Source organism: Oncorhynchus tshawytscha, linkage group LG02, assembly GCF_018296145.1.
Source record: "Oncorhynchus tshawytscha isolate Ot180627B linkage group LG02, Otsh_v2.0, whole genome shotgun sequence".
In the NCBI taxonomy this organism is placed as follows: Eukaryota; Metazoa; Chordata; class Actinopteri; order Salmoniformes; family Salmonidae; genus Oncorhynchus; species Oncorhynchus tshawytscha.
In genome coordinates, this window is record NC_056430.1 from 61,251,507 (window position 1) to 61,268,153 (window position 16,647).

General features: G+C 44.2%; 1 protein-coding gene across 1 annotated transcript in view; it reads right to left on the reverse strand.

The window, feature by feature from the left end:
- Positions 1-1,982: 1,982 nt before the first annotated feature.
- LOC112265509 (nidogen-1-like) overlaps positions 1,983-16,647 on the reverse strand; it is a 66,277-nt gene continuing 51,612 nt past the window's right edge. The window contains exons 12-20 of the mRNA XM_024442872.2: positions 15,472-15,600; positions 12,924-13,160; positions 12,309-12,481; positions 11,047-11,173; positions 8,947-9,118; positions 8,510-8,667; positions 8,046-8,169; positions 4,583-4,695; positions 1,983-2,527 (exon numbers count right to left, since the gene is read on the reverse strand). Coding sequence (XP_024298640.2) covers positions 2,409-2,527; positions 4,583-4,695; positions 8,046-8,169; positions 8,510-8,667; positions 8,947-9,118; positions 11,047-11,173; positions 12,309-12,481; positions 12,924-13,160; positions 15,472-15,600 — 1,352 coding nt within the window. The 3' untranslated portion in view covers positions 1,983-2,408. The remainder of the gene's footprint in view (positions 2,528-4,582; positions 4,696-8,045; positions 8,170-8,509; positions 8,668-8,946; positions 9,119-11,046; positions 11,174-12,308; positions 12,482-12,923; positions 13,161-15,471; positions 15,601-16,647) is intronic.

Sequence of the window (16,647 nt, forward strand, 5' to 3'; positions counted from 1 at the left end):
TTTTCTGGTTTGACACCAGTCTCAGTCAGGGGGTTAAACCAGGGTCATCCATGTCCCATGCAGTCCTGTGTGGCTCAGTAGGTAAAGCAATTGACTTACACCGTCTGGGCATACCCATATGAAAATGTATGCATGTACCAGTTAAGAGTAAAGACATATATCCATGAAGGTAAATCTACAAAGAAATTATGGCCTGGCTGGTTGGTGTTGTAATGCAATGCAGTTCTTTTTCAAACCAACTTTTAAATAGATCCAAAAAACAAACTCTACCAGTAGGTGGCCCACTTCATGAAATCACTTGTTCTAACGAGTCTGCACACATTTGAATGGTGTCTCTGAACTGCTCAGTGGATGTTTACATGCTGACCAGACCGGACGTTGATTTTGTTCACCCACACCAGAAGCAATCAGAACACGCAGGTTGAAATATCAAAACAAACTCTGAACCGATTATATTACTTTGGGGACAGGTTGAAAAGCATCAATCGTTTATGGCAATTTAGCTAGCTATTTTGTCCTGGGATATAAACATTGGGTTGTTATTTTACCTGAAATGCACAAGGTCCTCTACTCCGACAATTAATCCACAGATAAAAGGGTAAACTGAATTCCTTTCTCGTCATCTCTCCTCCTTCCTCAGGCTTCTTTTTCACTTCTTTGGACATTATATGGCGGTTGGCAACCAACTTTACAGTGTATTACTACAACAATTGGAGTGTGGACGTCAGTTCATCTTTCAATCACCCACGTATATGCTGCTAAACACCAATGAGATGGCACATGGGTATATGCTCTTAAAAACCAATGAGATGGGAGAGGCCAGAAGAGACTAAAAGAAACTATTTCTAAAAGAAACTATTTTTATTTTAGCATCTGGCAACGCAGACGCTCGCATGGAGTTGGAGCAATGATTGAATAAATTTATTTTACAAAACTCACTCACGTGATGCGACCGGTGTGGTCAGCATGTTAGGAGAAATTCCTTTTTTTTTTTTAAATCACATTTGTACATTGTACTTGAGCTTGTGTCCTCAAAAGTGAGTACACCTCAACAATTTATAAAACATTTTTACCAGAAAGGTGAGTTCGACATTTCTAAAACTATGCAACATTAGCAGTTGTTTATGGCCATCTCATGATAAAATAATTACATTTGGGTATGCCTGTTTAGGCGGAAATCAACATTTTGCCCAATCATATAAGACAATAACTGGCCAACTGTTGTTAGTGTTTGCTCTGAGATTGGAAGTTTAGGGGTTCAATCCCCTGTCGAGTCATACCAAAGACGTACAAAATGGGACCGATGCCCCTGCTTGGCACTCAGCATTAAGGAGATGGATTTATGGTATGGCCCTTTGATAGACTAGCGTTCTGTCCATGGGTGTACTTGTACGTCAAGCTGCCTCAGTCTACAGAGGCGGGAGATGGGCATCTGCCCGATTGGTTGTTCTGGCTCGGACAGGGCTTACGTATATAGGCCATGACCAGAGATTTTGCGTTCGCCACAGTTCATTTTGAGATCTATTAGAAATATAATGCATTTACAAATGACAATGTGTATTTTCACAAACCACAAACTGGTATTATAGTTACTGTATGCTTTAAAAAAAAAGACAAATATCTTCCTGATAACAAACATGTTACTGGACTAACAAGAAAAAAGACCATGTACACCAAACTTGTAAAAATGTTAATAGGACAGCTGCACATAATGTAAATGTTCTTGTTTTTTCTCAGTCACCGCACAGCTGCACACACAGTACACGCATTAACCTTATGTAACACTCCTATGGTGGGCTGTCAACCCTCTCAAGGGGAGAATGAGGTCATCAAAAGGCGATGGGCCAACTTCTCTCCAGATAGGCTTGTGGCAGCCAAACACCGACAACCTGGCGTTATGCCCAACAATCTGTACACCTTCACAGTAATAATCAACTATAACTGGTCATCAAGAGCACCAATGGAAACGTGTACTTCAGATAATACGTCTATATTTCAGGTATTTATTTACAATACAAAAAAATACAATGTGACCTTTTATCAAATGGATCAGAAAATAATGGCAAAATAATTTGGGAGGTTTCAAATACACACCGTAACAGTAACAAGATCAAAGGACGAGATAGGTGTAAGCAATAGGATAGCATCTCCACCTAACTAACCAGAGAACTACAGTAGAGATCGCTATCATATCCTTACAAACGACCCAATCCTCTCAGATCTGCCAGAGGGGATTCAACAATAAACTGAGCAGTAGAGGCCTAGCGATCTGAATGGATTTGGGCCACACAGTAACCCCCACCTGGAGGCAGTTTATCATTATTCCTCTACAGAGGAAGTTGGAAGGTACACGTGTCACAAACCCTTTGTGCAGTTAGGAGGAGAATCTACTATTCTCTCTTCACTCCTCACAAGTTCCTCTCCACACAGCTTCCGTCCACCACGTCTGGGCACCGGCAGGTGAAGCCGCCGCGGCGGGGTAGACAAAGGTGTGAACAGCCTCCGTTGTTCGAGCAGTAGTTATACGCTGCGGGAGACATTCGGATAACATTACCATCACATGTAGGAGTTTCTAGTTACTTGGCACAATTGTACTTTAAATTGTACTTTGAAATCAAATGCACACTACATGTGTGGTGAATAAGAATAAGAGCAAACCCTACCAAAAGCAGCAGTAGGTACATTTGAAGTCGGAAGTTTACATACACCTTAGCCAAATACATTTAAACTCAGTTTTTCACAATTCCTGACATTTAATACTTGTAAAAAAGTACCTGTCTTAGGTCAGTTAGTATCACCAATGTATTTTAAGAATGTGAAATGTCAGAATAATAGTAGAGAAAATTATTTATTTCGGCTTTTATTTCTTTCATCACATCCCAGTGGTTCAGAAGTTTACATACACTCAATTAGGATTTGGTAGCACAGCCTTTAAATTGTTTAACTTGGGTCAAACATTTCAGGTACCCTTCCACAAGCTTCCCACAATAAGTTGTGTGAATTTCGGCCCATTCCTCCTGACAGGGCTGGTGTAACTGAGTCAGGTATGTGTGCCTCCGTGCTCGCACACGCTTTTTCAGTTCTGCCCACATTTTTTTTAACGGGATTGAGGTCAGGGCTTTGTGATGGCCACTCCAATACCTTGACTTTGTTGTCCTTAAACCATTTTGCCACAACTTTGGAAGTATGCTTGGGGTCATTGTCCATTTGGAAGACCCATTTGCGACCAAGCTTTAACTTCCTGAATGATGTCTTGAGATTTTGCTTCAATATATCCACATAATTGTCCTTTCCTCATGATGCCATCTATTTTGTGAAGTGCACCAGTCCCTCCTGCAGGAAAGCACCCCCACAACACGATGCTGCCACCCCCGTGCTTCACGGTTGGGATGGTGTTCTTCGGCTTGCAGGCCTCCCCCTTTTTCCTCCAAACATAATGATGGTCATTATGGCCAAACAGTTCTATTTTTATTTCATCAGACCAGAGGACATGTCTCCAAAAAGTATGATCTTTGTCCCCATGTGCAGTTGCAAACCGTAGTCTGGCTTCTTTATGGCGGTTTTGGAGCAGTGGCTTCTTCCTTGCTGAGCGGCCTTTCAGGTTATGTCGATAGGTAGGACTCGTTTTACTGTGGAAATAGATACTTTTGTACCCGTTTCCTCCAGCATCTTCACAAAGTCCTTTGCTGTTGTTCTGGGATTGATTTGCACTTTTCGCACCAAAGTATGTTCATCTCTAGGAGACAGAACTTCCTGAGCGGTATGTCGGCTGCGTGGTCCCATGGTGTTTATACTTGCGTACTATTGTTTGTAAAGATGAACGTTGTACCTTCAGGCGTTTGGAAATTGCTTCCAAGGATGAACCAGATTTCTGGAGGTTTACAATGTTTTTTTTCTGAGGACTTGGCTGATTTCTTTTGATTTTCCTGTGATGTCAATCAAAGTGGCACTGAGTTTGAAGCTAGGCCTTGAAATATATCCACAGGTACACCTCCAATTGACACAAATTATGTCAATTAGCCTACCAGAAGCTTCTAAAGCCATGACATAATTATCTGGAATTTTCCAGGCTGTTTAAAGTCACAGTCAACTTAGTGTATGTAAACTTCTGACCCACTGGAATTGTGATACAGTGAATTTTAAGTGAAATAATCTGTCTGTAAACATTTGTTGGAAAAAATTACTTGTGTCATGCACAAAGTAGATGTCCTAACCGACTTGCCAAAACTATAGTTTGTTAACAAGACATTTGTTGAGTGGTTGAAAAAGGAGTTTTAATGACTCCAACCTAAGTGTATGTAAACTGTAGCCAATATGCTGTGATAATGTATTAGGCCTACAGCACAAACCTCATTCCTACAGAACAGTTATTAGATTGTTACATTTTTTAAAGTCATGTTTTTTACCTGACAGGTCGATCTCGGCTTACTTTTTGACTACGAAAGTGATCCTGACTCAGAAAAGGTTGGTGACCACTGACCTCGACTATCCCCAAATGGCACCCTATTAGAGTGCCAATCGGGTGCCATTTGGGATGCAAACCAAGGCTATTGAGAGAGTGAGGAAGTGTGAGGAGGCTTACCTTGTGTGCATTGAGTTGGGGTCGTGGCAATGCCGTACACTCGCGAACGCTTCTGTGGCAGAAACTCATCCGTCTCTCTGTCTGTTGTGCGGTCCACGGCTACCACCGCCTCCCTGGCAACAGCAAACAACATTATCAAAACATTTCCGAAGCAGTCGCTGCTGCCCCCCTCCCCCGCCCGGAACCACACAACAATGTTTCAGCCACGTCAAATAATCATTGGCATTAAACAAACTTAAGACATTTATGAGACACTTGCGTTTTTAAATAAACAGTACTGTTTCAAATGGCTATGAAAAAACACCTCGTACTCATAACTATGAAGTCTACTATCATTCTTTTGAAGGCTCTTACTCTTTTGACAACTGACAATTAGCAAATTAGAACTCAAATTATTGATCATGAATTTATTTTTATATGATTTAAATATATAGGGATATGTAGCCTATAGGTCTAGACCTACAGTATTTATATTTTAATGCAGTCATCTCTGTTTTAAAGTTGAAGCATCTTTTAATCCTTCGCTTGTTTGTAACAATTGCAAAGACATTGGCGACTTTGTATTTGTAGTCAACTTCGTTCTGCAGTTATCGTCAGTCACACAGAATAAAGATGTTTAATCTGAAAACAAGACTCCCTAAATTTTATCAGCATATCGATTGCGCAACCAGGGGTGGAAAGACCTTGGATCATTGTTACTCTAACTTCCGCGACGCATATAAGGCCCTGCCCCGCCCCCCTTTCGGAAAAGCTGACCACGACTCCATTTTGTTGATCCCTGCCTACAGACAGAAACTAAAACAAAGGCTCCCACGCTGAGGTCTGTCCAACGCTGGTCCGACCAAGCTGACTCCACACTCCAAGACTGCTTCCATCACGTGGACTGGGACATGTTTCGTATTGCGTCAGATAACAATATTGACGAATACGCTGATTCGGTGTGCGAGTTCATTAGAACGTGCGTTGAAGATGTCATTCCCATAGCAACGATTAAAACATTCCCTAACCAGAAATTGATGGCGTGGATTGATGGCAGCATTCGTGTGAAACTGAAAGCCCGAACCACTGCTTTAAATCAGGGCAAGGTGTCTGGTAACATGACTGAATACAAACAGTGCAGCTATTCCCTCCGCAAGGCTATCAAACAAGCTAAGCGTCAGTACAGAGACAAAGTAGAATCTCAATTCAACGGCTCAGACAAAGGAGGCATGTGGCAGGGTCTACAGTCAATCAGGGACTACAGGAAGAAATCCAGCCCAGTCACGGACCAGGATGTCTTGCTCCCAAGCAGACTAAATAACTTTTTTGCCCGCTTTGAGGACAATACAGTGCCACTGACACGGCCTGCAATGAAAACATGCGGTCTCTCCTTCACTGCAGCCGAGGTGAGTAAGACATTTAAACGTGTTAACCCTCGCAAGGCTGCAGGCCCAGACGGCATCCCCAGCCGCGCCCTCAGAGCATGCGCAGACCAGCTGGCCGGTGTGTTTACGGACATATTCAATCAATCCCTATACCAGTCTGCTGTTCCCACATGCTTCAAGAGGGCCACCATTGTTCCTGTTCCCAAGAAAGCTAAGGTAACTTGAGCTAAACGACTACCGCCCCGTAGCACTCACATCCGTCATCATGAAGTGCTTTGAGAGACTAGTCAAGGACCATATCACCTCCAACCTACCTGACACCCTAGACCCACTCCAATTTGCTTACCGCCCAAATAGGTCCACAGATGATGCAATCTCAACCACACTGCACACTGCCCTAACCCATCTGGACAAGAGGAATACCTATGTGAGAATGCTGTTCATCGACTACAGCTCGGCATTCAACACCATAGTACCCTCCAAGCTCGTCATCAAGCTCGAGACCCTGGGTCTCGACCCTGCCCTGTGCAACTGGGTACTGGACTTCCTGACGGGCCGCCCCCAGGTGGTGAGGGTAGGCAACAACATCTCCTCCCCGCTGATCCTCAACACTGGGGCCCCACAAGGGTGCGTTCTGAGCCCTCTCCTGTACTCCCTGTTCACCCACGACTGCGTGGCCACGCACGCCTCCAACTCAATCATCAAGTTTGCGGACGACACAACAGTGGTAGGCTTGATTACCAACAACGACGAGACTGCCTACAGGGAGGAGGTGAGGGCCCTCGGAGTGTGGTGTCAGGAAAATAACCTCACACTCAACGTCAACAAAACTAAGGAGATGATTGTGGACTTCAGGAAACAGCAGAGGGAACACCCCCCTATCCACATCAATGGAACAGTAGTGGAGAGGGTAGCAAGTTTTAAGTTCCTCGGCATACACATCCCAGACAAACTGAATTGGTCCACTCACACAGACAGCATCGTGAAGAAGGCGCAGCAGCGCCTCTTCAACCTCAGGAGGCTGAAGAAATTCGGCTTGTCACCAAAAGCACTCACAAACTTCTACAGATGCACAATCGAGAGCATCCTGGCGGGCTGTATCACCGCCTGGTACGGCAACTGCTCCGCCCTCAACCGTAAGGCTCTCCAGAGGGTAGTGAGGTCTGCACAACGCATCACCGGGGCAAACTACCTGCCCTCCAGGACACCTACACCACCCGATGTTACAGGAAGGCCATAAAGATCATCAAGGACATCAACCACCCGAGCCACTGCCTGTTCACCCCGCTATCATCCAGAAGGCGAGGTCAGTACAGGTGCATCAAAGCTAGGACCGAGAGACTGAAAAACAGCTTCTATCTCAAGGCCATCAGACTGTTAAACAGCCACCACTAACATTGAGTGGCTGCTGCCAACACACTGACAATGACACTGACTCAACTCCAGCCACTTTAAATGATGTAAATATATAAACAATGCTACCTTGTATAATGTTACTTACCCTACATTATTCATCTCATATGCATACGTATATACTGTACTCTATATCATCGACTGCATCCTTATGTAATACATGTATCACTAGCCACTTTAACTATGCCACTTTGTTTACATACTCATCTCATATGTATATACTGTACTCGATATCAGCTACTGTATCTTGCCTATGCTGCTCTGTACCATCACTCATTCATATATCCTTATGTACATATTCTTTATCCCCTTACACTGTGTATAAGACAGTAGTTTTGGAATTGTTAGTTAGATTACTTGTTGGTTATTACTGCATTGTCGGAACTAGAAGCACAAGCATTTCGCTACACTCGCATTAACATCTGCTAACCATGTGTATGTGACAAATAAAATTTGATTTGATTTGATTTTTAGGCCTATCTGTCTCTATGTATAGCAGAGATTTTATGTGTATAGTAGGAGAATCTAAAGAAGGGCAGTCAGTAAATAACAAGCATTTTCAAGTGCAACTTTAGTAACAATAGTTTTAGGAAACAGCTTGGAGATTTAACGATGCTCCTACGAAGGTTCAAACAATGAACATAGCCTTAAGATGCTTTTGGGAAACCGGACCCAGGTGATCATACCTTCTCCAGTCAGTGTAGTAAAGGTTCCTCCCATGGGATACGATGGCGAAAGGATACTGAATCCCCTCCACAATAGTCCTACGGTTCCTACCGTTGGGGTCCATACACTGTACCTTACGAGTACCTGTAAAGGTCAAAGAAAACATGCAGCAGTCAAACCAACATCCCTGTTGCTAGCAACATGCTTCAACTAACTAAGTCATCTGAACTGCCTCAGTAGAGTGGGATTTTCCCATGGATTGCTACATAGCATGTTTAGTGTAGCGTCTTTACCAGAAACGATAGGGTTAGCATGTTTAGCATATTTTATTACCAGCACCACTAGTGTTAGCATTTTTAGCATACCTTCTCACCAACATCAATAGTGTAAGCACGTTTAGCATAGCTTTTTACAGATAGTGTTAGCATGTTTTTCGTAACTTCTTACCAGCATCGATAGTGTTATGTTTAGCATAGCCTCTTACCAGCATCGGCCCAGCACAGCTGCTGGCTCTCAGGGTCGTATGTCAGGCCGTTGGGCAGCCCCAGGTCGTCCTTAACCAAGACTGTCCGGTCGGTTCCGTCCATGTTAGACATCTCGATTTTGGGCCCGTCTCTATTCCAGTCTGCCCAGTAGAGTCGTCTGGACAACAAGCCAGAGAAAACATGTTCCTGGCACGATGCTTAGAACCATATTTTTAAACCAACAGCTTTAAAAGGAACACAGCACTGGTGATTTGTGTTGTCAACCTACATTATGCTATCGAAATCATGAAACGGCTAACCTGCCAGATTCGCTAGCGAAATCATTCCAGGCCTTAGCGGTTAAGGATAATATATATTCAGCACAAAGAACTAACTGCTTATTTAATCACACATTTTCATCAAAGGAATCACTCAGACATTGTCCAAAAACACGTACCCATAGGAGGGGTCAGCGACGATGGGCCGAGGGTTGACCAGGTCGGTGTCGAAGAGGACACGGCGCTGACTTCCGTCCAGTTTGGCCACCTCAATCCTGTCCTTCATGGAGTCCGTCCAGAACATTAGTCGGGCCAGGTAGTCGATAGCCAAACCCTCTGGACTCTCCAGGTCTAAGGAAAAGAGGAGGAGGACATCATTACGCCTAGATCAGACAGAAACGGCTGATTTTCTATGGGAGTCATCAGGGATGGAACTTAAGGAGTTGGGGCACTGGCCAGCTGGGGTAGTAGACTGCAATTCCTACAAGCCCGGGTCCAAAATCTTTCAGAAGAGAAAATTTCAATAGACAGCAAGCTAGTTGGTCATATTTTCTACAAGCCCAGGGAAAAAAATACTATCCTTAGGCAAGCAATATTTCCATCCCTGGGGGACACGACATTGTCAAAAGTATGTGGACACCTGCTTGTTGAACATCTCATTCCAAAATCATGGGCATTAATATGGTGCTGGTCCCTCCTTTGCTGCTATAAAGCCTCCACTCTTCTGGGAAGGCTATCCACTAGATTTTGGAACATTGCTGCAGAGACTTGCTTCCATTCAGCCACAAGAGCATTAGTGAGGTCGGGCACTGATGTTGGGCAATTAGAGCTGGCTCAGTCAGTGGTCCAATTCATCTCAAAGATGTTCGATGGGGTTGAGGTCAGGGCTCTGTGTCAGGCCAGTCTTCCACACAGATCTCAACATATAATTTTTGCTCTTGCTCTGTGTATGGAGGCATTGTCATGCTGAAACAGGAAAAGGCCTTCCCCAAACTGTTGCCACAAAGTTGGAAGCACAGAATCATCTAGCATGTCATTGTATGTTGTAGCGTTAAGATTTCCCTTCACTGGAACTAAGGGGCCTAGCCCGAACCATGAAAAATAGCCCCAGACCATTATTCCTCATCCACCAAACTTTACAGTGGGCACTATGCATTCGGGCAGGTATTTGTCCGTCGGACTGCCAGATGGTGAAGCGTGATTCATCACTCCAGAAAACACGTTTCCACTGCTCCAGAGTCCAATGGCGGAGAGCTTTACACCAATCCAGTCGACGCTTGGCATTGTGCATGGTGATCTTAGGCTTGTGTGCATCTGCTTGGCTATGGAAACCCATTTCATGAAGCTCCCGACGAACAGTTCTTGTGAAGACGTTGCTTCCAGAGGCAGTTTGGAACTCGCTAGTGAGTGTTACGTGCTACGTGCCTCAGCACTCGGCAGTCCTATTCTGTGAGCTTGTGTGGCCTACCACTTTGCGGCTGAGTCGTTGTTGCTACTAGAGCTAACCGGGGCAGCTCTAGCAGGGCAGAAATTTGACAAACGTACTTGTTGGAATGGTGACATCCTATAACGGTGCCACATTGAAAGTCACTGAGCTCTTCTGTAAGGCCATTCCACTGCCAATGTTTGTCAATGGAGATTACTTGGCCTTGTGCTCGATTTTATACACCTGTCAGCAAAGTGTGTGGCAGAAATAGCCGAATCCACAAATTTGAATGGGTGTCCTCATACTTTTGGATATATAGTGAACATTGAAAGACTACCAAGACAATGGATGGCAATCTGCCATTTGTCCGTGTTGTTTCACACATGTCAAAAGATGAAATTAATGGAACATTTGATGGATAGACAGATCGCCGATGTGTTTTTGTTTACTCATTATACCCACATGTAAAGCCTTTATAAAGAGAAATTAAGAGAAACAAAACATGATAAATGAAAAGTTAACTATTACCATTCTTGATGCATTTCATGGACCATGCTAGCTAGGTTTGAAATGATCTCAGACCAGTGTACCGCTCACCTGTTGTGAGGAGAGAGTGTGTCTCCTTCCTCCAGACTGGCCTGAGACCTGTGTACTAAAGCTGTTGTGACGAGAGAGATGGTTTTTCCTCCCTACAGGCTGACCTCAGACCTGTGAACAGCTCACCTGTTGTGATGAGAAAGATGGTGTCTCCTTCCTCCAGGCTGACCTGAGACCTGTGTACTGCTCACCTGTTGTGACAAGAGAGATGGTGTCTCTTCTCTCCAGACTGACCTGAGACCTGTGTACTGCTCACCTGTTGTGACGAGAGAAATGATGTCTCCTCCTTCCAGGCTGGCCTTGCTGATGGAGGGCCCAGTGATGTCCGTCCAGTACACCATCTTCTCCACACAGTCGTAGGCCACGGCGATCACCACTCTGTCCTGGGAGCAACACATAAAGACAGAGGGTTTTATTGATTAATGGTTTATTTAGATCGGGACAGATACAAACACATTGTCACATTGAAAAGACCACTCATCCGATGCACTTTGCACCGTAGTAGCGTGTGTAGCTGGCCTGGCACTAATACAAATAAAATGCCCTTCTTTTTTCCCTTCTTAACTGCTAATTGGAAACCATGCAAGTGTCAGAATATAGGATGTCACACACACTCAATAGAGCCCCTGTTCACAGGAAGAGAACAATTTATTATGTAAAAAATTGTTTAACTAGACTGTCACATTTGCGTTGCAAGCAGAACAGGAACTACTTTAACAGTGATAATATCTCACCCCATTCATTTCACAGATGGTGTACAACCAAATGACTTATTGAAGTACATAATGTTACATTACATTTCAAAATGGCAGAATGCGGCTCGCCAAACAATTGAAGCTTTTATGGGGAAGAATCCCTCTGTATGTCCAGTTACACGTTCTGCCAGACCATTCCACGCCAGTGAGAAGAAAGATGACAAGCCTGAGGACGAGTATGGATGGTTGACTCACAAAATCGGGAGATTGTTCAAGTGACATTTGGGACATTACAGAGAGTGGGTGCGTGGACCCACAACACCCATCAACGCACTCTCAGTCCGGTTAAAGGAAACATCTGATATGCGAGCAAGAGGTTAGCAAAACCCCCTCTTTTCATTCAACCTAAGACTGGGGGTCTGAGAAGACAGCTATGGCCATCTGGTGAGCGGCCATCTTAACAAAGTGTGGTATGCCGGTGTAACAGTATAACTTTAGTCCGTCCCCTCGGCCCTACCCGGGCTCGAACCAGGGACCCTCTGCACACAGACAACAGTCACCCATGAAGCATCGTTACGCACCACCGCTAACTAGCTAGCCATTTCACATCGGTTACACCGGGGCTTACAGAGGAGTGACTTATTGACTGAGTGAATCTCTCACTCGGGAAGAGAGTGAGTGAGTTAACATTTGTGAGTCAATAAGTAACTTCCCACAGTGCTTTTAGCGAGTGATGTGCAGTGCTTGACTGAATGAGTAGCTATCTGACTGTCTGTTTGAGATAATGTGAGGTGAGTTGAGGTGCGTCTATGTGGAGTCTCACAGGCAGGTGCAGCAGGGCTTTGGCCTCCCCTTTGTTCATGCTGTATCCGTCCAGAGGGATGTGCTCGATCTTCCCGCTCTGGGCAAACAGCAGGTGGGTCCCTGGGGCCACAGGAGAGACATCCGGCCTGGTGGTGGGTCCGATCGGGGGAGGAATCACTCCTTGGTCAATACCTGTCAAGGAAGGACAACTGAAGTTACATTTCCCACTGGACACAGACGCCCTATCAACATCTAGTTTTGGTTTATATTCGATTGAGTTTTCAACTAACCTGATTTAAATGCGAAATCAACAAAACGTTCAACCATGCCATTGAATTTAGGTTAAAAGTTACTTTACTTTGATTACTTTTTGAAAATCCAATCAGTTTTTCACGTTGATTTAATGTCATCACATATATTTCTTTTGTTGAAATGACGTGGAAACAATGTTAATTCAACCAGTATGTGCCCAGTGGGTTCCTACTGTATTTTTATTCAGCAAACGGGTACAAATGTTGAGTGTAATGGAATAGACATGAGTGCTATGAATGGATGAATATGTTGAATATGAATATTAAGGTAAAAGCCAAGGATGACCAAATCGGCCCCACCACCTTTTGAGGCAGTCACTCACACAAAGGTCTTTGGCCGGGGCCAGTTCTAGTGTTGGGGACCTCCTGACCATTGCCGTCCACACACCAGCACTGCCCAATGCTACCGTGGCACTGGGTGGGCTCGTAGGCACCATGCTGGTCACAGGTAGGAACGTACTGACTGACGGCGGGGCGTGGGCGGAAGAAGGAAAACGAGCCTGTGTCGGAAGAGACCTGGATGCTTTCTCTGTCTCGCTCGCACTGCGTCTTCTCAAGCTCTGGAATGAAACAGAAAGATGACATGAGAGAAGTAATAAAAGAAATAGAGGAAATTAAGAAAATAAAAATGATCCTACATGTCTTTTAGAAAGGTTTTTAAAGAAATTGCTTTCTTTTTAAAGCGCTGTATAGCTTTGGTTTAAATATAATTGCCTTACTGTACTACATGGCACATGGCAGTTCAAAACTAAAGTTAATTGCCTGCTACTAATATGGAAAACATGGAATAAGGAGAGAGCCGATGAGCATATGATTCAATGTAGAATATTTTTGCAGTCCTGTAAATCTGACATAGGGGACACGGTGACATCTGGAATACAGTGTCTCATCCCCAGGGTATCTGTCTGGTTAACCACAGACTAGTCATAACAATCTCAAACAGCCGGAACATACAATCTGCGCTATGCACAACGTCTGGCCGCAACAATCAACAAAAGCCACCACATAAAGACAACTAGTCACAACGATGGAAACAGTTAACAGTTTTTGTCAGACGGTCGTCAACCGTCGAGACGAGCGGAAGACAACCAGGTCAACTCTCACAGGGTCCAGACACTACAGTGTGTACTACAAGTATAAGTTCATACAAAGGAGGACAAAATTAATCCCCTTTGCAGAAGGCTTGTACAAAATATGACAAAGCTGGAGGCAGAGGAGAAGGAGGTATAATTAGCGTGGTGGAGTACATACATGCAGTTGACACCTGGATTGGACTTGAACAAAGAGGTAACATCTGAGAAAGATGCCAACTCACAAACACCCAAGGCCAGCCTATAGAAAAATAATGGAACACTTGAATACACATACCCTATATTCCCAAATATACAGTGGTGAGTTGAATCAAAGAGAAAATGGACGTCAATAGGTGCAGTTGTTGTTGTTTATTAAATGTTTAAATTCCTGTTTGTAACTCCAGGGCATCTTTACCTTTTATGTTCAACTAAATTGGACTATTGGCCCTGGCCAAAAGTATTGCACTATATAGGCCATTAGGGACGCAGCTCAGGAGTCTGTATTCGGGAGTGTGGGACCATTGGCTCTATTCCAGCACATCCTTGTGACATGTTCCAGGCCTTTGGCCCTATTTGTATGGAGAATGAGCAGCTATGTTGGTCTTTCCTAACGGGGATCGTATGTTATGTATCAACACCAACCTCCCTTTCCATTCCTTTATCCTCCCTACATAACATCTGTGTGTTGTTATACCCATCCCCGCACAGGAAGGATGCAGTGTCAAATGTCAACCTTTAAATGTCATTCAGGGGGAGGGAAGAGGGGGACATGTGGTCAAGGCACACCAGAAACCAACGGACACTCAGTTCAGAGTGAGTTTCAGAACCCCGAAGCACACGCACACACACCCTTCATCCATCCTCCCTCCCCCTAACAGTTCCATATTTTAGCAGTCTCATATAGTCTTATATCAGTCTTGTTGAAGTACACACTGTTCCGGCCTTTGCCTCAATCCACTTTCTGCCATGCTGGGAGCGTGCCAGGCGATGACGCAACACTGATAGACTTGTTTAACTTAGCGAACAGACCTCCGTTAATAAAATGCACTGTATATAATGTTTAGTCCACTATGGCTTGTGTGGACTTTCAATATAAACAGTTTGTCTCTGGTATATTATGCTTTCCTTTGATAACAAATCTGTCTTGCTCCCCCCCCTCCCTCTAAACCAAACTATACTGTTAGGAGCTTCACATGTTCCAGCTGTTGGCACTAAGACAGAAAAGTAAAACTACGCAAATCCTAATGTTTTGAGGGGAAGAAAATGTCTGATGAGAGCTCGAGCTATACCCATGCAATGTACACTATTTAGATACTTCCGGACATAGCCATACAATTTAGAGGTTCCTTCTGAATGCATGTCTCTTGACTTCCCTTGCACATTTTGGACTATACTGCCTCTGGCTGCTGTTTAACTTATAAGTATCAGTAGCCTTGTCTGAGACAAAATGGCCCATAGGGTAGGAGCCTATATCCTGTTTCTGCAGCATGAGGCAGCTTGGTGTACAGCCCCTGTCCATTTCCTTAAAGGGCCAATCTGCACATCAATAACCATGTAGAATGGTTACATTTCTCCAGCCCCATCCCGTAGCTATTTACCAAAACACTGGCCGGGTGACAACGTTGTTAGTGTTTGAACTGCAGATTCACCCATTTTTAGAGTCATTGGTATGACTTGACCGGGGATCAAACTTCTGTTTGGTTCCAAATGACCATGACCCTGAGAAGAACTCCTCTCACACAACTTGGGGTTTGAAAAGGGGGATTTATTTACACCAAAAAGCACAGGGGTTACCTACCTGGGGAGCCAGGGGCACACTGGAAGCCATCGCCATGGAAACCAGGGCGGCACTGACAGGTGAAGGAGCCCTGAGCGTTATAACAGACGGCGTCCTGGTGACAGCGACCTTGCTCGCACTCGTCAATGTCTGTGTGTGAGGAACAACAGTCAAGGAGAAACAATAAGGACACAGATGCTAAATTCAACTGAAAATAAGGTTTCAAAATATTGTAATATACAGCTGAAATATACACAGTCAATTGGAATGTGAATATTAAATCCTGCTATGGAAATACAAAAATGCAAAAAGTATTGGTATTGCACTACTATAAAAAGTATCTAAATATGAAACATACATTCATGACATGTCACATACTGTGTTATGTAATGGTGTTAGATGGGGAAAGAAACATCATTCTTTAGAAAAGTACAGTCAATAAAACATTGTATCTGCATAACTAAAGTACTTTGTACACGTGTTGAAGCAAAGCGTTCGATAAGGTCAGGGATACCATTCTTTGGATGCAACTTGGATGCAACACACCCAGCTCACTACCTCAACCTCTAAAGTCTACTCTAAGGTCAACAAATGAAAAAGGAGTTCTACAAATCCACAAATTTCACAAGGACATATGTAAATTCCTACTGCTTTCGTTTGGTGGTGGGCCATGTTGCATTGGATGAGGGACAATAAGAAATACAGGAATGGATGGATGAATAAAACGCATGATCAACGGGCTCCCCAGCTGTAGGGCCGGGTTGTTTGCATTTCCTGTCCAGGTGGACACATTTCCTCTCGCAGGGGCCTCGGTGTGGGTGTATTACAACGAGAAGGACTCAGAGGGTCCAATGTAGAGAGACCCAGTGGAGAGTTTAGAGAGAAGACATGGACTGTTTTTTTTATATGAAGGGTTTGTGTGTTTCTGTGGTGTCTGGGGGATCCAAGAAAAGCAAAATACAACTTTATTTTGCATGATGGACAGTAACGTATACTATTCTAATATGGCCTAGTAACTAGACAAGGGCTACAAATGCAAGTCGAGACACATCTGCAGTAACTCATGGAGGGGGGGGTCACACTCGGACAATCAGAGAGGGGGCATATTATTGTGGACCTGGTGGTACAAAATAATCAAAGGTCTGACTGCACAGAGATGCTTGGGGAAATGGTCACAATTGGAGACCAGCGAGTGTG